Here is a 27012-nt window from a genome sequence, read left to right on the forward strand (position 1 = left end):
AGACCAAAGTCCATGAAGCAGGATGTGCTTAAGGGATCTGAGTAAGCGTGGAATTAAATCATACTAATCATATGTACTGAGCTCCCCAAAGACATGTTCTATATAATTTAGTGACCACAGTATTAATTAAGTAAGCATTTTTGCTCTATGAAATATTAATAAGCCAGGCCTTACAAATCCTATGGCTCTAGAACTAATTTAGCTAGGGGAGAATGTATGAGACAAAACTGTAAAAATCATGGATCTCTTTAGGGACTAATCCTTTTCATAGAGGCAAATCAAAAAGATTACCTGACTTAGCACTAGACTGGTTAATAGTAATATTCTATGCATACATCTGGGTTAGCAGAGTTTTCCTTTTTTCTTTTGAATGTATAAACTACATATTCAAAGTAGATTTAACTTTAAACTCATTACCTTCGAATCATGCATTTAAAGTTAAATCTTCTTTGAAAGCATAAATAATTGTTATTCATATTTTTTGTGACTGTATGGAATTGATGGACTCTGAAGGCACTAGGAAGAAATTCAGGGATTTAAGAAGACTCCATACTATCAACTCAAGAAGTGATGCCTCTGATATGTAAGTTTTCCTAAACACCAAATTTCCTTAGCTTGGACACTTAAAAGAGAGACTCTGCTATATACTATACCTTTGATCCACAAAGAGATGTGAGGAATGAGAATTAACGGGGAAAGATACGGCAAAAGCTCATGAAAGTGGGACTCATGAAACGGTCATTTTCTCTAATGTTGAAAGTACAGAAAAACTATATTTCCTAATTCATGGTGCAAGGAAGAATTGTTGAAACACTCCTCTGAGTTTTATTAACAAGAGTAATAGCAACAGCAGAAACACCAGGAGTTACTGCAGGAAAACTACTGGAATTGGATATAGAAAATTCAGTTCTACCCTCAATTTCAGACTCACTCATGTGCTTCCAGAAATCACTCAGCTTCACTAGGCTGGATGACCATTTCCCTCATCTACCCTTCCATCTTCAAATCTCAGATACATGCCAGTTTCTTAATGACTCTGATTTCTCACTAAGGTAGAAAGACTATGAAAGGTGGTTGTGATGGGAGCCTGTAATGTAGCCTCAGTCTCCACAACTGGGGGTGAACAGTTCAGATTCCTCAGTGAGGTTCCTGCCACTATTAAAGGTCTTACACTCCAAATACTTGTAAGCTCACAATGCTTTTTCCCATAATCTATGTCTACGGAAGGATTTGCAAATGCTCAGAAATCCTCCTACTTGAAGTAAACTATCCTTTGATTGGGTGTTCTAGTCAGCTGAATGGCTCTAACGTCATACTTTTTGATAAAAGCCCCTGATTTTATTCTGTCTCTGGACATCCCACCATGGCAGTATCTTCATGTCTGTTAGTTCCCCAGTCCTGTGTCCCAGTCATGGAGCCTCTGTCGCCTGCGCATCCTTGCCATTCCAGTTCCTGCTCCAGAGACCCCCACATGCTTCCAACCTCACCCACATGGATTTACACAGTGAGAGCCAAGCAACCACATAGCAGGAATTCTGCAGGTTGGATGGGTCTGTGGTAGGGAGTACTGGCTGCACCCTTCTTCTTTTTTTTCAGTCTTTTTTTTTTAGGGCCACACTAGTGGCATATGGAAATTCCCAAGCGAGGGGTCAAATTGGAGCTGCAGCTACCCAGCCTGCACCATAGCCATAGCAACATGGGATCCAACCCATGTCTGTGACTTACATCACAGATCATGGCAACACCAAATCCTTAACCCACTGAGCGAGGACAGGGATCAAACCCACACCCTCACGGATACTGGTCGGATTCGTTTCCGCTGCACCACAACAGGAACTCCCTGCACCCTTGTTCATTTCCCCTTAGGTTGGGTTCCCTTTTCTGCATCTCTCTTCCCAAATTCCCCTTAAGGGTTAAACTGATCAGACATAGGATGTGAGTTGTCTCAAAACCTACTTAATTCAATATAAATTTCATGTCCTGCAGGTGTTACTCAAAAAACTTACTCTTTGATGCCTTCTAAGAGTTTGAAGTTTAAGTTATCTTCACTTCTGTCAAAGAAACCTTTGTTGTCTATAAAGACCAGGTGCCTCGGGTCCTGCTTTCGCTGGACAATATGTGCTAAAGCCACAGAATCCTGGTTGTCACATTTTGGCTTCTGTCCACTCTGTACACAGGCATCTTCCTTCCGAGGTCGGAATCCACAGCAATTTGTATCTAAGCGATTATAAATCTGAAAATTGAAGACAAAAACAAAATCCCAGATGCTGAGTAAAAGCAAAATTTGGGAAAGTTATAGAATTTTCCAAAGAACGAGCACTTTCTAAACAGCTGACTTGCCAGAATCTAATTAGGGCCAGGTTAGTTTAATTAAAGGCAACTGTCAGAATAAGTCCAATGTTCATATCCTTCTGACTCAGCTAGGGGGAAAAGCCTTTCCAGCTTCTGCTAAGAGCTCCAAGTCAGAGCATCCAAGTTAAGCATCTCCACCCTTAATACTCAGAATTCCCACTGACATCATACGTAGATACACGGCCAGAAGAATCTCAGCTTCTACTCAGGGCAGGAGATAGAAACCACTGTACTCTGACATATCCAGAAGTATGCATCTTATTTTAACCCTCAGGTTGTGTTATATAAAACCTGAGTTATCTCAGTGGTGCTAAAAGTAGACTGTACCCTCTAACCTTTCTGGATTTCAGTATGACATTGTCTAATCTGAACAGAACATGTACACACCACTACATAAAAATAGAGAAACAACAAGGACCTGCTGTATAGCACTGTAGGAAACCATAGTCATTATTTTGTAATAACCTATAAGGGAAAAGGATTTGAAAAGATTATATATAAATATGTATGGTTATGTGTGTGTATATATACATAATGTGTGTGTGTATATATAATTTTGCTGTATACCTGAAACTAACATAACATTGCAAATCAACCTCAATAAAAAATAAATAAAAGAAAAGAAAAAGAATTCTAGAGTTCCCATCATGGCTCAGAGGAAATGACTCTGACTCGCATCCATGAGGCCTCACGTTTGATCCCTGGCCTTGCTCAGTGGGTTAAAGATCTGGCATTGCTGTGAGCTGTGGTGTAGGCCAGCGGCTACAGCTCCAATTTGATCTCTAGCCTGGGAACAGAAACTTATGCCATGGGTGCAGCACCACCCCCCCAAAAGAATTCAGTGATTTGGTTTTATTCTGTAGTGTATCACCTCAGGCATCAAAGTTCTCATGGAAATCAAGGAAAATTTGGTTCAAACACTGGCTATTAAATTATGAAATATTTTATTTCATATAATATGAAATGTGAGTCCAACTGCAGAAGCTCGGCAGAAGCAAGTATTCAATCCCCGGCCTGGCGCAATGGGTTAAAGAATCCAGTGCTGCCGCAGCCAGGGCATAGGTCACAGCTGCAGCTTGGATTCAACCCTGTCCCTGAAACTTCCAAAAGCCATGGGTGTCGTCATAAAATAAAGAAATAAAAATAAAATAAAATAACAGAAAAAATCTACTGAAAAGATGTGAGATCAACTAATGATAGCTAAGAACACTATCCATATGGAGCTCGCAGACACACTCTAAATAAGCTGGAAGAATGAGTAAAACAATTGGGCCCATGGGGGTTAATTATGGGCAACAGAACTATTACCCTATAGAAGAGGGTAAACAGAGATTAACTAGGTAAGGGCGGATTGGGTTACTTCCACTTCTCTGGGGCAAGGGAAGAAACAGTATTTATTACTCATGGTGAGTTAAAGCTTGGGCTCAGGAATTAGATAAATAAATTCAGAGTCAAATCTCTTCTCTCATACTTTTCAGCTCTGTGATTTTGCATAGATCCCTTTATATTACTGGCTCTCAATTTAATTATCTGTGGATTAGGAATGATGCTCTTCACCTGGCACATTTAGTGAGAAGACTAGTAAAAAAACATCTAGACACACTCCAGCCCTGACGTAAGCATCTATAAGATACTCAAATTTGGAAAATGGTTCCTAGTATTGTTGCAACACAACCCATACACTCTATGAAGTGATTTACTGCAAAACAAGCTTCCAAAGCAAAAGGTAATGCCTCCATTTCAGTGAAGGAAAACTGAGACTCAGAGAGGTTAACAATCTTCCCTGCATAGGATTTTAGTAGGAAGCAAAGATAAGATTCAGACACAGTAGTGTTTGTCTTCAAAATACTATGATTTTCCCCCCTAATCCATTACATTGAATAGTTTAAGGCTAGTTGAAGGTGGTACATATGCTCATAACTCAAAAGATGGCTGGAGACAGATTACCGTTTTTATTCTTTTGGCACTAAACTCCCATCCTTCTTCTTCCTCCCTGTGTTTTTTGCAGATCCTGTGGGGCTGGCCATGCTAGGTTGCCAGTTGCTAAGAAAGGGATGCTGAAAAAGTAGTACCAAAATTCAACCTACTTTGAAATAACCATTCACTCATTCATTGAATAAATGTTTATTTAACATCTTCTACCACCTAGTGGTGGGCCAGGCACCAAGGCAAATGTTGCCCCTAGCCAGTACCTCCCCACCAGCACTACTTACAGAAAAAATGAAGTTGTTTAATTTTTCCTCACTACCACGGCAAATTTGAGAAATGTACAAATGACCCTCCTTTCTGTCTTCTGCAGGTAAGTTGACTTGGATTCAAATAGCATCCTTTGGGAAACAGGGATTATAAGAGAAGTTAGCATAAGCCAATTTTCTATGAAGTTTGTATAAGACCAGTCACATGGGACAGGGGTGGTGAATGAGCCACCAAGCATTTGGACATCTCAGAGGGTACACTGCTGGTCTAAAAACAATTCACAAATCAGGGAGGCATCTGTTGGAATTGGCTCCAGGCAACCAATCCACAGGGTCATAAGCCTAAACAGTAGTTTATTCAAAAGGTCACACAGTATGATTCCAGGGCACAGTACAGTACATTATCATGGATAGTTCAAGTGCATTAGCTTGATCTGAGGATGGCAAAGTTTCCTAAAGGAAAGCAGGAGGACACCAACCATATCATTAAATAAGTTAAATGAAAGAAAGCATAAGAGAGAAGCTACCAGAAAAATTTATTGAGCCCTTTCTCCTCAATTTTATTCCTTTCATTTAATACCTTGGCTGCCTTTGAATAAAAGTAAAACAATATAAAGAGATTGTATGTGGTTGCCACTTAAGATCAGGTCAGGAGTTCCTGTTGTGGCCCAGTGGAAAGGAATCTAACAGGAAAGGAATTCCCATATCCATGAGGAAGCAGGTTTGATCCCTGGCCTTGCTCAGTGGGTTGAGGATCTGGTATTGCCATGAGCTGTGGTGTAGGTCACAGACATGGCCGGCTAGGATCCCACGTTGCTATGGCTGTGGTGTAGGCTGGTAATGCAACTCTGATTCAACCCCTAGCCTGGGAACTTCCACATGCCACTGGCACAGCCCTTAAAAAAAAGAAGAAAAAAGTATCAGGGGGTCAGTGAGAACATAACTCTTTTGCTTCTCATCCAGTGTCCCTTTTATATATATATATTAGCTAATAATTCTCAAAAGAATCTCTCTACCATTTTCCCATCATTATCATATGTTTTTATCCAATGACAAGGAATTCCATAAGGGTGGGGGAGAAACATAGTCCTGATTCATTTTGGCTACACCATCAAGGTGTGTTATGTTGGATAAATGTGTTGAGAACTTAACTTTTAGGGAAAAATCTCCCAAGCAGTTCTGAAATAGTGCTCTGAACCCTAAGGTTTTTCTTCATTGCTGATTTCTAGTGGTGGCAAAGCACTCAGACACAGAGCAACATTTCTGTTGTTTCTAAAACAAAGCCACAAGTATCATGCATTTTATGCTAAATAAGAAGCACTTTAGCATTTCAGCCCTTTCAGTACTTCTGTAAAGATTATACTTTTCCATTTTTAAACTACAAGAAATCATTAAAAGCTAGAGGTGGGTTATTCTTTCTCTAATAATTCACTAATTATTAAAGAAATGTAAATCAAAATGACAATGAGGTACCACCTCACATTGGTCAGAATGGCCATCATTAATAAGTCCACAAGTAACAAATTCTGGAGAGGATGAGGAGAAAAGGGAACACTCCTACACTGTTGGTGGGTACAACCACTATGGAACACAGTATGCAGGTTCCTCAAAAAACTAAATATAGAACTACCATATGAGCCAGCAATCCCACTCCTGGGCATCTATTGGGACAAAACTTTTATTCAAAAAAATGCATGCACCCCTATGTTCACTGCAGCACTATTCACAATAGCCAAGACATGGAAACAACCTAAATGTCCATCAACAGGTGAATGGATTAAGATGTGGTACGTATATACAATGGAATACTCTTCAGCCATAAAAAAGAACAAAATAATGCCATCTGTAGCAACATGGGTGCAACTAGAGATTCTCATACTAAGTGAAGTCAGAAAGAGAAAGATAAATGCATATGGTATCACTTACATGTGAAATCTAAAATATGGCACAGATAAACCTATCTACAGAATAGAAACAGTCTCACAGACATAGAGAACAGACTTGTGGTTGCCAAGAGGGAGGGGGATGGACTGGGAGTTTGGGGGTGGCAGACACAAACTATTACACTTAGAATGGATCAGCAATGAGGTCCTACTGTATAGCACAGGGAACTATATCCCATAATTTGTGATAGAATATGATGAGAATAGTATGAGAAAAAGAGTGTGTATACATATATATATATATATATATATATATATGTATATATACATAAGATTGTGTCACTTTGTTGTATGGCAGAAATTGACAGAACATTGTAAATCAACTATAATAATTTTTTTTTAAAGTCAGAGGTGGAGAAGACCAACTTAGGTCATCTTTTTACTGCCTTCCTGACACTGGCTTGTTACCTACAGTGTATTTTTTTTTTTTTTTTGTCTTTTTGCCATTTCTTGGGCTGCTCCCACAGCATATGGAGGTTCCCAGGCTAGGGGTCAAATCAGAGCTGTAGCCACCAGCCTACGCCAGAACCACAGCAACATGAGATCTGAGCCGCATCTGCAACCTACACCACGGCTCAAGGCAACACCGGATCCTTAACCCACTGAGCGAGGCCAGGGATCAAACCCTCAACCTCATGGTTCCTAGTCGGATTCGCCAACAACTGAGACACTACAGAAACTCCCCTACAGTGTATTTTTAAAGTCCATTGTGTGATCTAATTTTGAAAATCTCTCAACAGTCAAGGATGATTTCACTACTTCCCCAACAGACTGCTCTGCCATTCAAGTCTAACAGATCTTATTGCTGACATGCATCTCCTTTTATTCAGATTCCTGTGTGTACTTCGTGCTATGTACATTAGCACATGTTGATTATGTGTGTGCTGTGTACACCTACAGATAAAGAATCAGATTATAAGGTCTTGTAAGATCACAAATGCTCTGGGTTTTACTTTGTTTTTCCTAGCCTCCAGCTATGGTAAATTATGTCTTTGTATTATTGCCCTTGTCTATGGCAAGGGCTTAAGCTGCTCTTAAATCTTGTTCCCTCCTCTTCCCAGAATTTTATTTACAGTCCTCCTTTCAAATGACATTTAATATACCTCAAATAATTTGACCACAAACCCATCATCCACTCCCTTGAGTTCAACATTATTTTGTTTGGCATTAATTTGTCCATATATTGAATACATGCCTGCTTGCTTCGAGGAAAGTTGATCTACTTTTTAAGGACTGGCAAAGCCCATCCTAGATATCTATGTATCTATAACATAGTTTTCATATATGTACTTGTTTAGTGCATACATTGAAACAATCATTCCATTTAACTATTGCATGATCAAGACCAGAGTTACCATTGACACATCTATGTTCTTGGGTAATAATCCATAATAGCCTATTAGGGGGTAAATCTTGGCATTTAAGTAGTCTGTAGTGTTGATCACCATTATCGCAGCTTGTTCAAATTCACATCTTCTCACTCTTTAAAACAAGGAAAATTTTCTGGAAAACTGATCTTTTGAACCTGAAGATTATTGCCAGCCATCCTTTTCCATAAAATTGCTCTTTCCTCTTTTAGGAAAATATGTCTTCTCAATATTTATCTAACTAAAATTATACTCAGAAAAATCCAGGTGTTCCAGCCAAATATTGTGTTGGTGGGGATATTTTTAGATATATTGCCTCTTGGCAAGTTTCTTTTTTTGACCCCATGTTCCTTTTGGTAGTGTTAGTTTTGTCTGTAAGAAAATGTATCCTATGAGTGACTAAAGTTATACGCCCAGAGCCCAAAAAAGGATGCCTCAACTGCCTTGCCTAGCTATCCAAGGCCCAGTAGAAATCTGCAGTAACCTAATTACTTTCCACACTTCTGCACCCACCCATTCTAGCTGTGTCTTCAAAAAGTGGGTCTGTCCATAGAGACCAGACTTATGGTTGCCAAGGGGGAAGTAGTTGGGGGAGGGATAGATTGGGAGTTTGGGATTAGCAGATGCAAACTATTATATATATAGAATGCACAAACAACAAAGTCCTACAGTATAGCACAGGGAACTGTACTCAACATCTTGTGAAAAATCATAATGGAAAAGAATTTTGAAAGAATATATAGGAAGTCCCATTGTGGCTCAGTGGAAACAAACCCAGCTGGTATCCATGATGATGAAGTTTTGATCCTTGGCCTCACACAAGGGCCAGCATTTCCTCGAGCTGTGGTGCTGTGGCTGTGTCATAGGCCAGCAGCTGCAGCTCTGATTCAACCCCTAGCCTGGGAACTTCCATAAGCCACACATGCAGCCTCCCCACCAAAAAAAAGGAGATATGTACATGTATATATACACCACTGAATCACTTTGCTGTACAGCAAAATTAACACAACATTGTAAATCATTTATACTTCAAGAATAAAAAAGAAAATAAGTGGATCTTTCAAAGCAATTGTGGGAATTTCTTCTCATTTATTTTTCCTCAAGAATAAGATATTAAATAATTAATTTTACTGCCTGAACAAAGGAAGTAAATACATTCTAAACAGGAGTTCCCATGATAGCTCAGTCAAAAGGAATCTAATATCCATGAGGATGCAGGTTCAATCCCTGGCCTTGCTCAGTGGGTTAAGGATCCAGCATTTCTGTGAGCTGTGGTGCAGGTCGAAGACATGGCCAGGATCCTGAATTGCTGTGACAGTGATGTAGGCCAGCAGCTACAGCTCCAATTTGACCACTAGTCTGGGAACCTCCATATGCTGCAGGTGTGGCCCTAAAATACAAATATATTATTAATATCAGGAGTATGTTTAGAATATACTGATATACTTTAGAATAATCTAAACATACTCCTAATATTAATAATGAAAAACATAGTAGCAGTCATTTATTGAGTGGTATGTGCCAGGAATTGCACACTTAATTCTTTATATGGATTATTTGATCTTCATGGCAACCTTAAGAGCAAATGCTACCAATAGTCCCATTTGATAAATAACAAAACTGAGGCAACAGAGAGGCTTAACTGACTGGCTCAAGTCTTCTCAGCTCATACATGACAAACTTCAGGACTCCAACACAGATGTCTATCACTTATTGCATCCATCCTGAGTGTATCACCCCAGTGTAACCTCCAAGGTGGTACTGCAGAAAGACAGGTGCATTTGCACGGAAATGTTAAATGACGCTACTTGCAATAAATACTGGTCATAAGGTTTTGGCAGAAATACAAAAACTTCAGTGCAAAAATTCAGGGAAAACTCATGAAGGAGAGGATATTACATCTGGGTTTTAAGAGATAGAATTATTTTAAAAAATAGTCAAAAGCATGCAGGTAGGAAATCAAAAGACATCCTTAGAGACCCTGAGGGTATGTTAGACCAGTGCTTCTCAAGTGGTCTGTAGTGAAATACCAGGTGTTTTCATCTTTTTTTCTCCCTGGACCCCACATTCCATGTAGATCATTGCTTTGTTAAAATATAATAAAATAGAGATTACCATACTAAGTGAAGTAGGTCAGACAGAGAAAGACAAATATCATCGTGTATCACTCTTTTAAGAGTCCATGCATACAGCGGAATCTTAAAAAGACATATACAAATAAACTTACTTCCAAAATCAAAATAGACTCACAGATATAAAAAACAAACTTATGGTTACCAAAGGGGAAAGGTGGGGGAAGGGATAATTTTGGAGGTTGAGATTAACAGATCCATGCTACTACATATAAAATAGGTAAACAAAAGGACCTACTGTATAACACAGGGAACTATACTTAATAAATTTTAATAACCTGCAATAGAAAAGAATATGCATGTATATTTGAAGAACTGGATCACTCTGAATATACCTAAAACTAACACAATAATGCAAATTCACCATACTTCATTAAAAAATAAAAATAGAAATAAATAAAATATCATTCATAGTTAGAAATTCTTAGATTAGACTCATCTAATCATCTCAAGAACTCAGGGATCAAGAGCTTCATAAAGACTGTATTATGATAAATCCTCTTAGAAAAGCATTCACTTGGAGTTCCCATCATGGCTCAGTGGTTAAAGAATCTGACTAGGAAATATAAGGTTGCAGGTTCGATCCCCGGCCTCACTCAGTGGGTTGAGGATCTGACGATGCTGTGAGCTGTGGTGTAGGTCGCAGACATGGCTCGGATCCAGCATTGCTGTGGCTCTGGCTCAGATCCAGAGCTGCTGTGGCTGTGGCATAGGCCAGCGGCTACAGCTCTGGTTAGACCCCTAGCCTGGGAACCTCCATATGCCATGGGTGTAGCCCTAGAAAAGACAAAAAAAACAAAAAAAACAAACAACAAAAAAAAAAAAACAAAGAAAAGCATTCACTAGCCTTCCAATGAAAATTTTATAAAAATATAACATAAGATAATTTATTACAAGAGAAATGAAATTTTAAAAAATACAAAATACCAACCAAATATTTTGTTAGCATCAATGGATGAAATTATTCTACCAAACGGATACTGAAGCTTCTCAATGCTTGCCTGCAATTTCTGCCTTGCTCTCATCATGGATGAATCTGACCTAACTGGGTCCTCCTTGGCTCTCACTTGAGTCAAGTGTGCAGTTTGAGCCTCCACCATGCAGTTTGAGCATGAAAGCACAGAGCCAGAGCCAGACGTGAATGAAAGGAAAGCAGAGCAGACAGATGTGACTGCAAGTTCCACACTTCCTCTACTGCTCAGCTGGAAGGGAGGGGAAAGGTCAGGGAGCAGGGCATCAGGAGAAAATGTCAAAAGAAGAAAAATTGAAGGGAATCAGGACAGAATGTACTCGGAAGGTGAAGAGTGTAAAATGAAGCTGTACTTTCTAACAAAGATGAGAAATTCCCCTGATCAAAACATTTCCCTCATTCGGTGCTTTTGATTAAATGACATCACCCTGTCTATTTTTTCACCTGTTTTCCTACACCTTTTTAAGGGTCTGAGTGAGCGCATCTGTGTGTGTGTGTGTGTGTGTGTGTGTGTGTGTGTGTGTGTGTGTGTGTGTTTCTGGTTTGGTAAGTCAGAAATTCAAGATTCTCACCATCTCTTTGCAAGTTATTTGTTTTAGAAACTTTTGGGAGAGAAATAAATCATGAATTTGGGATTAACAAATACACACTACTATATAGTAAATAGATAAACAACAAGGTCCTACTGTATATCACAGGAAACTATTCAATATCTTATAGTAACATAATGGAAAAGAATCTTAAAAAGAGTATACATATATATTCTTACATATGCATATATATATATATATATATATATATGAACCACTTTGCTGTATATCTGAATCACTGTAAATCAACTATACTTCAATTATAAAAAAAAAGTTTTAAATAAATAAATAAAAACCATACATTTACAAAGAAAACTGCATTTTTAGAGAGAAAGTTTAAATTATGCAATAAAATATGTAAGGAGTAGAATTGAACAATTCACTACAGTAATTCGCCCAGTGCTTGGCATAGGATAGAAACTCGATAAATGTTGGGTTTATTTTTTATTTTATTGGAGTGTAGTTGACTTACAGTGCTGTGTTAGTTTCAGGTGCACAGCAAAGTAAATGAGTTACACATATAAATATACCCATTCTTTTCCAGATTATTTTCCCCTACAGGTTATTACATAATATCAAGTAGATTTCCCTGTGCTCTACAGTAGGTCCTTATTATCTCTTTTATATAAAGTAATGTGTATATATTAATCCCAACTTCCTAATTTATTTCTATCCAGTTTTTCCCTTTTGGTAACCATAGCTTGTTTTTGAAGTCAGTGAGTCTTTCTGTTTTGTAAGTTCATTTGTATTGTTTTATTTAGATTCCACATATAAGTCGTATTATATGGTGTTTGTCATTCACTGTCTGACTGGACCTTAGTATGATAACCTCTAGGTCCACCCATGTTACTGCAAATGTCATTAGTTCATTCTTTTTCATGGCTGAGTAGTATTCCATGTACCATATCTTCTTTATCCATTTCTCCGTCAATGGTCATTTAGGTTGCTTCCATGTCTTGGCTACTGCAAATATGCTACAATGAACACTGAGGTCATGTACCTTTTCAAATTATAGTTTTATTTGGATATATGCCCAGAAGTAAGATTGCTCAATCACATAGGAGTTCTATATTTATTTTTTTAAGGAAACTCCATACTGTCCTCCATAGTGTTTGCTTGATAAATGTTTTTTTATTTGTATTTTATTTCCCCAATAAATTTTTTTCTACTGTACAGCATGGTGACCCAGTTACATATATGACAAATGTTTATTATTAAAAGAACTCTGCTTATAGTTGGTATCCACTATTTACAAAGCTCCTTCAAAATACTGTCTTCTATTGGGAAGAGTGAAATAAACAAAATAATGCTGGCAGAGTAAGAAGAGGGTCTTTCTAAAACTGCATCTAGGAAATGGAGTGGAAAATAATGAGAAAGAAGCAAAGAATAGAGCTGCCTCTGCTTCTCATTTGCTCCTGGGTGGAATCTTTACATGAGTTTAATTGCACTAACCTTAGGCCACCAAGTTCCACATCCCACAGCAAGTCCATGTAACACCCTGCACGTAAGAGACCCTTGATAGACACACAACGAACAGGTGTGACAGAAATAACAATAGGACAATAATTCACAGTTTTCTGGAAGATTCCTTTGAATCCCAACGATTTTACTTGACATCTTGTTTTTAGAAAATTCATAGAGAGAAAGTTTTCAGTAATTATCTTATTTCAAAAAGTAAAAAGACAGAATTGCTACCATTATCAGGCCCACATTAGGTGTAGAGAAAAGCTCATTATTCACACTGGAAAATCCTTCCACTTTGATTTGTCTTGATGTAAATCAATGCAACAGTTGTCATGTTATTTGAGGAACTAGATTTGGATCCTTGTGGCCTAATGGCTGTGTGGAGGTGAAGTACATCATAGAGAAGGACAACCTCCAACACATCCTACGGTCCCCACAGTGCTTGTGATTACAGGCCCAGGGCTGTACCCTGGGAGCTCTACAAAGAAAAACCAAAAGCAGCATTCTCACCAGCCCGCACCTGTATCACCAGGGAACTATCACCTCATAAAACAATAGGTTTCATTTTTGTTCTGTGCTACCATGGCAACCAATGCCTGTTAAATTAGGATGCATGCAAATTAGTGACTAGCAGAGTAGATGACAAAAGATGGGAAAAGTAAAAAGCATTTGCAGTACCGTACATCTAATAAGGGGCATCGGCTCCCCTGTGCCTCAGGCTCTGTAAACAGCAGTCATGGCTCTCCTCAGCTTATTATCCAGAATTCCATATTTAAAAATAACTATCTGTGTGGACCAATTCAATGCAGACTCTCTAGTCTCCGTCACATTACTGAATCATGAGTAAAGACGATAGGATTTCTTTATGAATAAGTAAAAGTGTTTTTAATGGTACAATATATATTGGATCAATTTCTACAGACGCAATATTTTGAATTTATAAACCTCTGATTAAGTACGGGAAGTTAAATGTCATTCTGCCACAGAAAGACTTTGGAGAGAGCCACCAGGCAAGTGACAATCTATTTTTAGAAAAGGAAAATTCACATTCTGTAATTTGCACTAGCAGAGCTGTGAAAATAGCCTCTGCCAAAGGCACACCTACCTTCCTATAAAGATCTCTAAAAGAGTACTTGAACTAAGAAAAACAGGAATTTTTACATTTTATGAAACTCTGATTTGTAGAATGGATTTACAGTAAGCAAATAAATTTAAAATAGCAATAAAATAAACTTAATGTAAGTAAAATGTCTTAAAATGCTTTCTTTCAGTGAAATGAAATAGGATTTGTAATGATTTAGCATTAAGTATGGTTGTAAATAGGTTTAAAATGATGGACATTTACATCTCAGGGAATCATGCCATTAAAAGTGTTTCATTTGCTCAACACGATGTGCATTCATTTTCAGCATTCTTATGGAATTTTTATCAGTTTTATTTTCCCCTATCATGTAGCATTTTATTACAAGAACACTGACAGAAATAAGTAAACTAAATGACTCTACTAAAACACAATTCTGATTACGGTGACAAAGATTCTTTGCTTGACCCAACTTTAGCCAGATTCCTGAGCCTTATAGGCCTATCTGTGCTCTTCCTTATACAATCTAGTTCAGCAAGAATCCTGCAAAGTCAGTTTCACTAGAAGCTTCACCAGCAATATCTCATCACTTTCAATATCTTACTGGGATCCTTGCCTTCCACCATCTAAAGGTAATGTTTGATCACTTGGCCTGTCTTTAGCAAGAATCTGGTTAGACCAGTTTACCTGGAACTCCCCTCCCCTCTTATGCTTCTCCTAGCCATTTTCCATCCACTGACCCCTATTCTTCTGGCTCTAAATTCCCACTTGGACTGCTGTATTCCAGGTTGAGCCCAATTTCTCACCCCCCTATAAAACCCACTGCAGTGGTCCCTACACCTATTGCGATGTCTTGAATAAAGTTTGACTTACCATCTTTAACATGCATCACAGAATATTTTTTCTTTAACAATCATTAACACAACCTAATGTAACACATCCAAAAGTTAATTAAACTCATTATTTATGGAAATGGTTCTCTTTATAAAAAGTGAATCCTGAAAGACTGATTATTTTTCTGGTTACTTAAAAATAAATACTACTTGAGAATAGAATGGTGGTTGCCAGGGGCTGGAGAGTGGAGGAAATGGAAGATGTTGGTCAAAGGATCCAAACTTTTGGTTGGAAGATGAATAAGTTCTGAGGACTATATTTAGTAACATTGTATTGTACACTTGAAATTTTCCAACAGAGTTGATCTTACACATTCTCCCCACTTAAACACACACACACACACACACACACAAAATACACAAGGTAACTGTATGAGGTGATAGATGTGTTCATTAGCTTGATTGTGGTAAATATTTCACAATGTGTATTCATATCAAATCACCACATAGTATACTTTAAGTATATACAACTGTATTTGTCAATTATTTCTCAATAAAGCTGGAAGAAAAAAGAAGGGAGGGAATAGATAAATAAATTCTGCTTACTAAATTAAATTTTTTAAAATATTATTCTTACATACACATATAGAATTTCCCATTTGAAAATAGATTTGTTTCTTTGCCCCCTGGGTTGGCAAGTAGCTATAAACTAAGGCCCTTCATGGAGCTTGGATACAAAGTTCCAAGACCTTGCTAAAGCATTTTATAACACAAAGTTTCTAATTATCAAAATAACCCAAAAGTCTAGGTAACATTTTTTCCCTACATTACAAAGAAAGAAAAAGGCTCAGAAAAGCTAAGCAACCTGCCCAAGGAGACACAGCTAGTGAATGACTGGATTTCTACCCACTTCTGCCTTTACCACACTGCCTCCCAAGGCAGAGAAGACAAGATTCTTGCTTTCATGGAGGTTCCTTTCTAAGGCCTCTAATTTTGGAATGTTAAACGTTCCGCTTATATGACATTGTATATCCCACACATCAACCAACATCACCTTTTGTCTAGCGTACATACTCAATAAAGGTGTGTTGGAAAAAAAAATGAAAGGATGAACTCTAGTTTCTACTGAAATTTGTCTAATGCAGATAGCTAACTTCTAAAAGACCACTAGTCAGACCATACCTTTGTGCTTTCCTCTACCCCTTGTCTTGTAAAGAGCTCAGAATCTTAAAACAAGAATCACAAAATCTTAGAATTACAGAAATATAATAACACTGCAGTTACTAGAGACTACAAAGGCCGAGACGAGTTTATTTCAGAAAAATTACCCTCAAGCCATAATTCTCAACCTTTTTATTTCAAAACTTTTTGATACTCTTAAAAACATTGAAGGCTCCCAAAAGTTTAATTTATGTTCGTTATTTTCTAAATAGGAACTTTCAAATTTTTCAGTAGTTACTATTAACTCATTTAAAAATAACACTGTTACACCCATTACATGTTGATATAACATATATTTTTACAATAAATTGCTATACTTGCTTTAAATAAAATAAGAGAAATGAATTGTTCTTGCAAGTTAAAACGGTGTTGATTGAAAAAACAGAAATTAGTTCATCTCATGATCCAAAGAATTGCATAAGCAGTTTTCCTCAAGACAAGCATGGCACTGTAGGAAATGTTAGAAGTGCTTCATGCAATCTTTCCACTTTGTCACTCAGAATATTAAGAAGATGTACACTTACAGATAGAGATTTAAGAACATTAAGAGTTTTTATTGCTTAATCAAGGACATCCTTAAGTGAATCAGGCATTTATTCCATGTGCTTTTTTCATGTGAGTCCATTGGCAACAAAGAGCAGAACAACTGTTGGTACAGTCTGGTGCCCAGACACAGATTCATCCACAGTTGTAATTTTGTAAATACTGTTTTTTAAAAAAGAAAAGAAAAGAAACTCTCTCAACATCATTACGGACAGAGTTTTGATCTCATGGACCCCCTGAAAGTACCACTGAAAAGACACTGCTCCCAACAGTCCCATCCAATGTGACCACAAAGAGTAGCAAATGTTATCTGTGTCCATAAAAACCATGGTACTAGTAGAATCCTTATGAACAAGCTCCTTCTTTACTTTCTGAGTCTACCTCATTGTGCAAAAGAAACCATAAATCTTTTAAAAATAAGTGTATATTATGTATATATATATATATAGAGAGAGAGAGGGAGAGCGAGCACCAGATAACTATCTGCTCATCCTCTCATTGTTCCTATGGCAATACTGTTGTGTTTTCTTTTCCACGGTTTTCTTTCTTTTCTTTTCTTTCTCTCTTTCTCTCTCTCTTTCTCTTCTTTCCTCCCTCCCTCTCTCCCTACCTGTCTTTCTTTCTTTCTTTGTTCCTGTCTTCCTGGCAACACCCATGGCATATGGAAGATCCCAACCCAAGAATGGACCCAAGCCACTGCAGTGACAATCCTGGAGCCTTAACCTACTGAGCCACATGGGAACTCCTTCCATGGCTGTCTTCTTTATTTCCTGTAAGATTTATCTAGAGGTCTAATGTTTAGACCTCCTGTTTTCCTGGAACACAGCAGTCAAAGATGGTTTCAAACTCTCTACTTTCCAATGGCATAGGATTAGCAAGAAAGCCATCCCCAAATCTAGCTCAAACCATGCATTAAACAATCCTTGAGTATCAAAGATTATGGAATCACACAAGCTTCCTCCAATCCCTGATTGCTCCAGCCGAACTATGGATACAAGACTTAGAATGGAAGCACACTGACCATGCACTGATCAATTTCAGCACAGCCTAAAAATTCCATGGCAAGGGTTGAAATAAGCAAATACGACTTGTAGTTAAGTAAAATAGACTGTGCTTTCAATTAATAAATTAGAATTGACCTGGAAATGCTCAGTTGGTTGTCACTTAGACACATGAGGTTTATGAATATAACTTATTTGATCAGACATTTCCTATTTGACTTCAACAGAGTGAAAGCCTGTCAACCACCCACATTTTATGCAAATGATGCATTAGCATAATCCATGCTAGAAATCTCTGAGAATAAATGCTAAACAGTATGTGGACAAAATACATAAAATTCCAGGGGTTTTAAGTTGGAAGCAGACATCTGAGAAAGTTTATGCTCATTAATAGGAAGAATGTGCTTTGAGACATAAAGAATCCTCACCAGCAAGTAGTCCAGGATCCAGAGATGTGCCTTCCTTTTGCAGAGGCCAGGTAACCATCAACTATGTCTCTATGGAGGGCTAGGGTCAGTGTGGCTGGACAACACTTTCCGTTCAAAGTTGCCTCCATGCAAAATCAAATAAATACCTCCAGTTATGTGGAGTGAGAGAGATGTGCTCTCTAGAAACCAGGTCTCCATGGAGAAATGAGGTTGAAGCTCAAAAGACAGATGGACAATAGTCAGGGCTCAATAGTCAGTGCCTTTGTGTTTACCTTCTCCATCCTATCACATTCTTAGAGAGAATTTTTAGCGGCAGCAGTTCATTCCATTTAAGAGCCATAAAAAGTGAAACTATTTGCCTTTTGAAATATAGGTCAGGAGTTCCCATTGTGGCTCAGAGGAAATAAATCCGACTAGTATCCATGAGGATGCAGGTTTGATCTCTGGCTTTGTTCAGTGGGTCAGGGATCCGGCATTGCTATGAGCTTTGGTATAGGTTGCAGGTATGGCTCAGATCCCATGTTGCTGTGGCTGTGATGTATAGCCGGGCAGCTGCAGCTCCCGTTTGACCCCTAGCCTGGGAACTTCCATATGCCTCAGGTGTGGCCATAAAAAATAAAAGAAAAAAAATGAAATATAGGTTAATATATTGCTACTGTTGGTTTCTTAGTCTCCCCAAGGTTTTAAGGTTTCTTAATGGGAAGGATGAACTAGGAGATCAATTCCTACTGGAGAAGATTTTGCTGACTTCCTAGATGGAACTGGTTGGGTGACACAACCAAGGAGACATTTTGGAAGGAGTCAGACTGAGAAATGAGAGAACAGTGGTTCCAAGGCATAAAAATGACATTGTGTAAGATTTAAGAGCCAAACACAAAATTGGAAAGGATGCCTGTGGCCCACAGATGGATTGAGAATTATCTTGCTAGAACACAGAATCCCTCAATTCAAGTTTGTTGAATTTAACAACCCTGTAAGCAGTATCCTGTATGCTATGATTCCTAGTTCTGTTTCCAAAGGAAAATCAAAAGTACTAAGATAGGCTAATAGGAAAAATGGAATGGATGGTTATAAAGCAAATTAATTAAATAGAACACCTATGAAGCCAAACAAAGCCTTTCAAAAGATGTAAGAGTACAAAAGAAAGAATATGGTGTTTGTTACATTAGGATTCCAGTTCCAATCCTTGGAAAATTTCTTGGCTTCTGCCTTGTAGACCTATGCTCTAGGGTATAGACCCTCTCTAATAGCCATTTCCCACTACTCTCCTATTTCAGGCATACTAAACCACAGCCTAGCTAAACCCAGTCCCTCTCTAATTGTTAAAAGGAGAAGCAATTGTTAAAGACCAAGAAGAATTGCAAGTGCAGAAAATTCATGTAGTCAATTGCACTTCAAATATGTAAGCTTTTAAAAGCATACTTAATATGCTTATGAGATCTACTTAATATGCATGCAAAATGATTTTTAAAATTAGATGAAAAGACCCATAATAATCTCATGAGGGTGATCATCTCTGGAGAGAAAGTGCAGGAGGGAACATGAGGAGGTGGTTGAAGGAACATTAACCAACTTTAGTGTATTTCTTTTTTTCTTTTTTTTAGTTTTTTGTCTTTTTTGGGCCACACTTGTGACATATGGAGGTTCCCAGGCTAGGGGTCCAATTGGAGCTACAGCTGCCGGCCTATAACACAGCCACAGCAACGTGGGATCCAACCCACATTTGCGACCTACACCACAGCTCACGGCAACACTGAATCCTTAACCCACTGAACAAAGCCAGGGATCTAACTCACGGTTACTAGTTGGGTTCATTGACCTCTGAGCCATGAAAGGAACTCCAACCAACTTTGGTGTATTTCAATCTCTAAAGTAAATTCTAAAAGCTAATATACTCAAGAAATTGACAGGATAATTCTAAAAGTTATGCTGTTCTTTTTTTGGGGGGGGGCCACACCTGTGGCATATGGAAGTTCCCATACTGGGGTCATCAGGGCTGCAGCTGCCGGCCTATGCCACAGCCACAGCTTACAGCAATACTGAATCCTTAATCCACTGAGTGAGGCCAGGGATCGAAGCCTCATCCTCATGAATACTAGTTAGGTTCGTTACTGCTGAGCCAAAATGGGAACTCCAATTTTTTCTTTTCTTGTATGTCTCGGTGAGGCAACTTTGAAGAACAGAATCTAAGAATAAAGTCCCAGCTAGCTTCACAAATTATGTAGGCTGAGAACCCTGAAGTTAACACACACAGGGAGGTATTATCTGCAGTTTCTCCATCTTTGAAAAAATTACCGGGTTTGCAGGTCCATGGAAATTGCCTTCCATGCTCTCATGATTTCCTACAGCACCAAAGGCTACAATGAGCAGCTCTATGTTGCAGAAAATTCAAAGACAGATCTACATGATCCCTACCACTAAAGGCTTACAGTATTTGGAGATTCAGGAAAGCATAGCTATATATATTAACAATAAATTCAAATTCTTATAAATTGGGTGATTCTAGATGGTAACTGTGCTGGTCTACTGAGTGCTTGCTGTGGTCAGTGTCTTAGTCCATTTAGCTGTTATAACAAAATACCATAGACTGGATAGTTTAGAATTACAAACATTTATTTCTCACAGTTCTGCAGGCCAAAAGTCTGAGATCAAGGTGCCAGCACTGTTGGGTTCTGGTGAAGCCCTCTTGTGGGTTGCTCACTGCCAATTCTGTGCTGTGTCTTTTCTGGCAGACAGGACTGGGGGCACTGCTGGGTTTGTTTGTCTGTTTGTTTGTTTTTGTCTTTTTAGGGCCTCACCCACAGCATATGGAGGTTCCCAGGGTAGGGGTCTAATGGGAGGTGTAGCTGCCAGCCTACACCACAGCCATAGCAACACCAGATCCTTAACCCACTAAGCAAGGCCGGGGATCAAACCCACATCCTCATGGATACTAGTGGGATTCATTACAACTAAGCCACAACGGGAACTCCTGGGCTTCTTTCATATGAACACTAATCCCTTTCATGAGGGCTCTGTGATGACCTCATCACTTCCCAAAGGCCCTGCCTCCTTATATTACCATTTTGGGGGTTAAGAGTCACAAATGATTTGGAGGTGGCAGGAGGGACAAATATTCAGCCCTTGAAAACCAGGTACCAAGATAAGTATTATTTCCTGTTATTCTCACAACAAATTATGTGCATTACTTCATGTTATTCTCACAACCAAAGGAAGTAAAATCAATTTTTTTAAATAATAAAGAAATTAAAGCTCTGAGAGTTTATAAAGTTGCCCAAGATTACAGAGATGACTATTGAAGAAACAGATTTGAATTTAAGTCTCGCTTACATAGATGCTATTTCATGCCATTTCTCTGTGAATTTAGTGAACTGAAAACTTGTAGACTTTTTAAAAAATATGTATTAAATGTTCAACAGAGGAAGGGAGCATGCTCAGGTTAAGTTAGTCCCAGAGGCTCTGCAAAGAAGGAATGTGAGCTGGACTTGGAGGGGTGGGGAGCCTGTCCACCAGGGAAGAAGAGAAGCAGTGTTTCAGTGGCGAGTAGAGTAGAAAAGTATATGGAGGCTTGTACAATTGCTGACAATGGGGAATAAACTGAACTCTAAAATTACACACACACCTGACAGTTAACAAACATGCACTCCTTACTGTCTTTGTTAACTGCACAGTTCTCAGCCTCCAGTACACAAATACTGTGCATCATGACAGATGAGAATGAAAAAAGAAGTTAGAAGGTCAGGACATGCTGTTTCTTAAAAGTAATGCTAATTTTTTTCTGTATAAACTGTACCACTAGATAAACACATATTTCATAAACTGTACCACTAGAGAACTAGATAAGAGATGAAGGGAAATTACTCTTTAAATAAGTATTCCAACCAATCAATGAGAAAGCAATAATAGAATATCACCAGTTTTTAATGTCTAGTGAACAGAGGGATCAATATTGAGCATTAACAGTAGCTACTATCATGAAAAGAATGACTAACTAGACATCTACCAGTATCTCCCAGTGTGACACACCACTGTCTTTAAGGAAGTCTGGATAAAATAAGTTAAATCTAAATTGTTCAAGTATCCAAGCCTGATACCAACATACAGGGGAACAGATGACAGAAGGGCAAATAAAGTCACCATAGAAGGTCAATCTAGCAAATTCCAGGGTATAGACCTCTACAAAACAAGCCACCTGGTTTCCTCTATAAGTAGAAGGATAGGCAGGAAAAAATTAGAGAGGAAGTGCCATTTATACATTAAAAAACATTCTAAACATTCACAAAGTATAGGCTTCAATTGCATTCTGATTGAATTCAACTGTGAGATAGATGGATAGATAGACAGACAGACAGACACAGACAGACAGAAGGACAGGCAGACAGATGGATACATAGACAAACAGAAACAATATTTGACCTTGACTGGATATTTGACTGAAATTACTGCTAATTTTTCTTTTGGGTGCAATAATAGTGATGTTCTTGTGTGTTTTATCATCTAATGATACATACTGAAATATTTACAGATGAAAGAATATGATGTCTGGTATTTGCCTCACATTAATGTGGGCTCAGGAAGTAAAGATAGAAATGAAACAAGACTAGTTATGAGTCAATTGTCATATCTAGATAACAGATACATGAAGATTCATTATAATATTCTATCAACTTTTATGTCGGTTTATTTTCTCCTTAATAAAAATTTTAATGCATTAGGGCATATAAAATTTATTTTCCAATCAAATGGAAGTCTTAAGAGGTTTTTTTATTTTCTTCCAAAAGAAGCAATATGATTAAAAGGGAAGCAGGCAAGAAAAATTCAGCAGTGACTTGCACAATAAATTGCTGCTGGGGAAGGCTAGAAACAAGGAAATCACTTAGATGTCTCTTACAGCATCCTGACCCATAGGGATGAGTCAGATGAGGGCAGCATTAACAGGAAGGGAAAGAAAAAAGTGATTGGAGTGATTCCAAAGAACTATCAAAGTTTAGCACTATTCAAACAAGAGACACTAAGCAAAGGCAGATTAAGAGATGACTCAAAAACTTCAAACCTGGCTGATTTTAAAAAATAACAATGTCATAAATAGAAATAGGTAAATCAAGAAAGTACATTGTTAGGGAAAGAGGTGACAAATTTGCCTCCAGACCTCAAGTTTGAGAGGCTTAAGTGAAAACTTGCTTTCATTAGAAAAAAAAATTTTGCAAAAATAAAATGTTTTACTTGTATTTGTTAAAAGGAAATTCTTGTTTGGCTACACATGCCTAAAAATGATGTCCCTTGTGCTCACTGCACAAATAGGATGACTTATTCAAAAATAAAATGTCATAAATTAAAGTTGTATAATAAAGTAATTGAATAAAAATGTAAGTCAAATCTTCTTGGGACTAATATTAAGATAACCCAAATCCTTCTTTAATAAAAGCCCTATCTTGACATTGTTTAGCCATTTCATTTCTATCCTTTCTCCTGAAAAAAACTCTTATGTTCTTTGATATCAGAAGCAAACCTGTATGCTTCTTTACCTCACTTTCTTATTTCTAAACATATAAACATAGGAAGCAATAAAGATTGTAGGTGTCCAATATATACCAAGTTTCCTAGCCAACTTTCTCACATATTGCAAGCAGCACTGAGAAAAATGAAACGATAGCGTCATGAGATAATTTGGAGAGTCTTCTGAGCCCTCTTTAATAATCTCCGTATTGTAGCACCATTAATACTAAAAATAATTTTTCCTAGTGACAGTGGGAACATATGTATTGTAGAAACTACGTCAAAGTCAGACTTCTGGATTTCCAAAGGGCAAACATAGTTTCATCCAATGAAAATTTTACTATTCACCACAACATATTTCAGGTCTTGGCACATGTGTATCTGCAAAGTGTGAAGGTTGTCATTTTTAAAGCCTAGACTGACATATCCCCCATGTCCTTTTTCCTTAGTGACTGTCTGTAATCAAGAGAACCACTGTGATTTTTCAAAGAGCAATAAAAAGCAGGAATGCAATGTTCTCTAAATCTGCTCATCCTTGGCAATCCTTGCTTCCTAGATCCTAGCCAATTCAGCATGCCAGCCAATATTGCCAAAGATAATCCCAGACTTTCTTTGCTACTCGAAGCCAAGAGGTGTCTGACCATATCATCTTTCATCATTTGCTAGCAAATGAATGAGAAATGACATCATTTGCTGCTTGTTTGTACTTACCAATAAATGCAGCAAAGGCCACTGCTAATTATGCAAAACAATAAAACCATCCCAAACTATGTATTTGAAATTCCAGTGTTTGAGACCCCGGATTGCTACACCTTTTGCTGTCAGAGCACCTGCCTGGGAGTATTTTTCCTCACTGACCTCTAAAAGCTGGAGGTGATAGCTGAATAGTAGGGATAAAGGAGGGCGTGCTTTGAAACCTTCATCATCTACCATGGAGACTGCAGCTGGAATCTTTCTTTGATGAGCATGTAGAATGTTCCTATAGAAACAATTTCTTTCTAATGAAAAAGAGTGTTTCCTCTTGTTTAGAAGATCATTGATTGAAATTTTTAATTTTCCTATCATCATACCATTAAGAGAACAAAATGGCCCACAGAATCAAGAGGGGGAGAGAATAGGTCAGAGATGAACACACTTATTTATCGAATTATTCATACTAAGAAACTTAATCATTGGAACCCAGGTAAAAGTAGGGGAGACAACTCTAAGGGGGCATGCATCCCGATTCATATTGCTGCTGTTTATTGAATTTAAGAACATAAGGTTAGAGTTCCCTTGTGGCTCAGCATGTTAAAGACCCTGAATTGTCACCATTGTGCAGCAGGTTAAATCCCTGGCCCCAGAATTTCTGCATGCTATAGTTGCCCCAAAGAAAGAAAGAGAAAGAAAGAAAGAAAGAAAGAAAGAAAGAAAGAAAGAAAGAAAGAAAGAAAGAAAGAAAGAAAGAAAGAAAGGAAGGAAGGAAGGAAGGAAGGAAGGAAGGAAGGAAGGAAGGAAGGAAGGAAGGAAGAACGAGCAACAACAAAAAAGAACATAAGGTTATTACTCACAGATATCTGGAAAAAAGCTTCCTTAATGGAACAGGAAGTTTCCAAAGGGCCATTTCTCCTACTTGGTGAACTTTTCCTCATTTCCTCCCACCCTCACCCCCTTTTTTCTTTTCTTCTTTTTTTGGGGGGGGGGGGTTTAGGGCCACACCCACAGCATATCAAGATTCCCAGGCCAGGGGTTGAATCGGAGCTATAGCCACTAGCCTATGCCACAGCCACAGAAATGTGGGATCTGAGCCACGTCTGTGACCTACACCCCAGCTCACGGCAGTGCTGGATCTGTAACCCACTGAGCAAAGCCAGGGATCGAACCTACCTCCTCATGGATAATAATCAGATTCATTTCCACTGAGCCACAACAGGAACTCCTTACTTGCTGTACTTTGTTAGAATTCTTCTCTCTGCAACTCTCTTCCTGACTTGTGCTCACCTGGTTTCTGCAAGTTCTTCAATTTCCACATTAGATGTCACATTCTCCATCCACACTCTTTTACCTCAAATTTCACAAGAATCATAGTATCTTACTTGTTTCACTAGGATGTTAAACTCAATGATTAAACTCGGCTATGAGCTGTGATTATCTGTCCTTTTCTCTAGATTGCATAACTCTTGAGGGCAGGGAGACGGCCTTTTATCTATTTATCATGAGTATTAAAGTCTGCTAAGCATCTGGAACAGAGAAGACTCAAAAGTCATCTGTCAAATCCAAGTGGAAAGAAATATGTGACACTTATTTTGTTGATGGTGGAAGCAAATATTTCCTCATACCTTTCTGTTGGCTCCCTCTCTAACACCACTTCATTTCTTATCAAATATACAGGAAATATAAATACAGGGAGGAGTAAAAATATTAAATATTTTCTATTCTTTTGATTTTTCATTTTCTAAACTTCTCATTCTCTTGCTTTAACAAAACTTTACTTCTTGACTGCAAGTACGCTTTTATTTCTTTCAATTTTAACACTTTTAATATGACACTTTGTATTTAATATCTTAATATAACTAGGTAGTTTTCTTTGATTAAAAAAAAAAAATGCCCTGAGAAACTGTGACACTTTCAGACAGACTGCTGCTAATTGAAAGGTTACATAGTTGAATAAGACAGGGACTTGCCCTTGAGAAATTCACAGCTTATTAAAGAAGACAGACTAGTCAAAAATAATTAAAACCTAATAGGCTAAAATCTATCATATAAGTATGAAAGTACATGGGAGTAGAAAAAATGAAATGGTTTGGGAATAACGTACAATTTAATGAGTAAAAATAATGATGCAATACCTACATTTCTATATTGATAAGTTCCTCTATTATTATTTTTGGATGGTCAATTTCTTAATCAATATAAAACACTCAGTGACCACCTGCTGTGTAACAAGCATTATTCCAAATCCTTTATTTGCATAAAAGTATTGAATCCTCTCAATGGCCAGCTATATAAACCATATTATTATTCCTATTTTACAGGTGAGGAAACCAAGGCAAAGAGAGGTTACATAACTTCTCAACGTTAAAAAAAAAAAAAAATAGTTATTGACAATTGGAATTCAGCAACCTGGCTCCAGAATCTTGCTTGGTTCCTAACTATGATATAGACTATATCTAAGAGGAAAAAACAAATTTTCTACCTCCTAAATCTTCTTCTGTTATTTTATTTAATCTTTTGAAAGACATTTGACCAAATCTTCGAAACTCAAATGCCTTCTAGAATACAACTCTTTGTAATCCTAATGGAGGCGAATTTCTCTCCACTCAGTTCATACCCCCACGCCTCAAGAATAAAAGCTTACTGTGCTTCCCTCACATTCTACGGACCCAGTGAAATGGCATAGGCTTTGTGAATGTAGAT

General features: G+C 37.9%; 1 protein-coding gene across 4 annotated transcripts in view; it reads right to left on the minus strand.

Moving 5' to 3' along the window:
* FAM198B (family with sequence similarity 198 member B) overlaps positions 1-27012 on the minus strand; it is a 97010-nt gene that overhangs the window by 4814 nt on the left and 65184 nt on the right. For all 4 annotated transcript variants that reach the window (XM_013978683.2, XM_005666658.3, XM_003482392.4 and 1 more), the window contains exon 4: positions 2007-2233. In XM_013978683.2, coding sequence (XP_013834137.1) covers positions 2007-2233 — 227 coding nt within the window. The remainder of the gene's footprint in view (positions 1-2006; positions 2234-27012) is intronic.

Source organism: Sus scrofa, chromosome 8 (assembly GCF_000003025.6).
Source record: "Sus scrofa isolate TJ Tabasco breed Duroc chromosome 8, Sscrofa11.1, whole genome shotgun sequence".
Lineage (NCBI taxonomy): Eukaryota > Metazoa > Chordata > Mammalia > Artiodactyla > Suidae > Sus > Sus scrofa.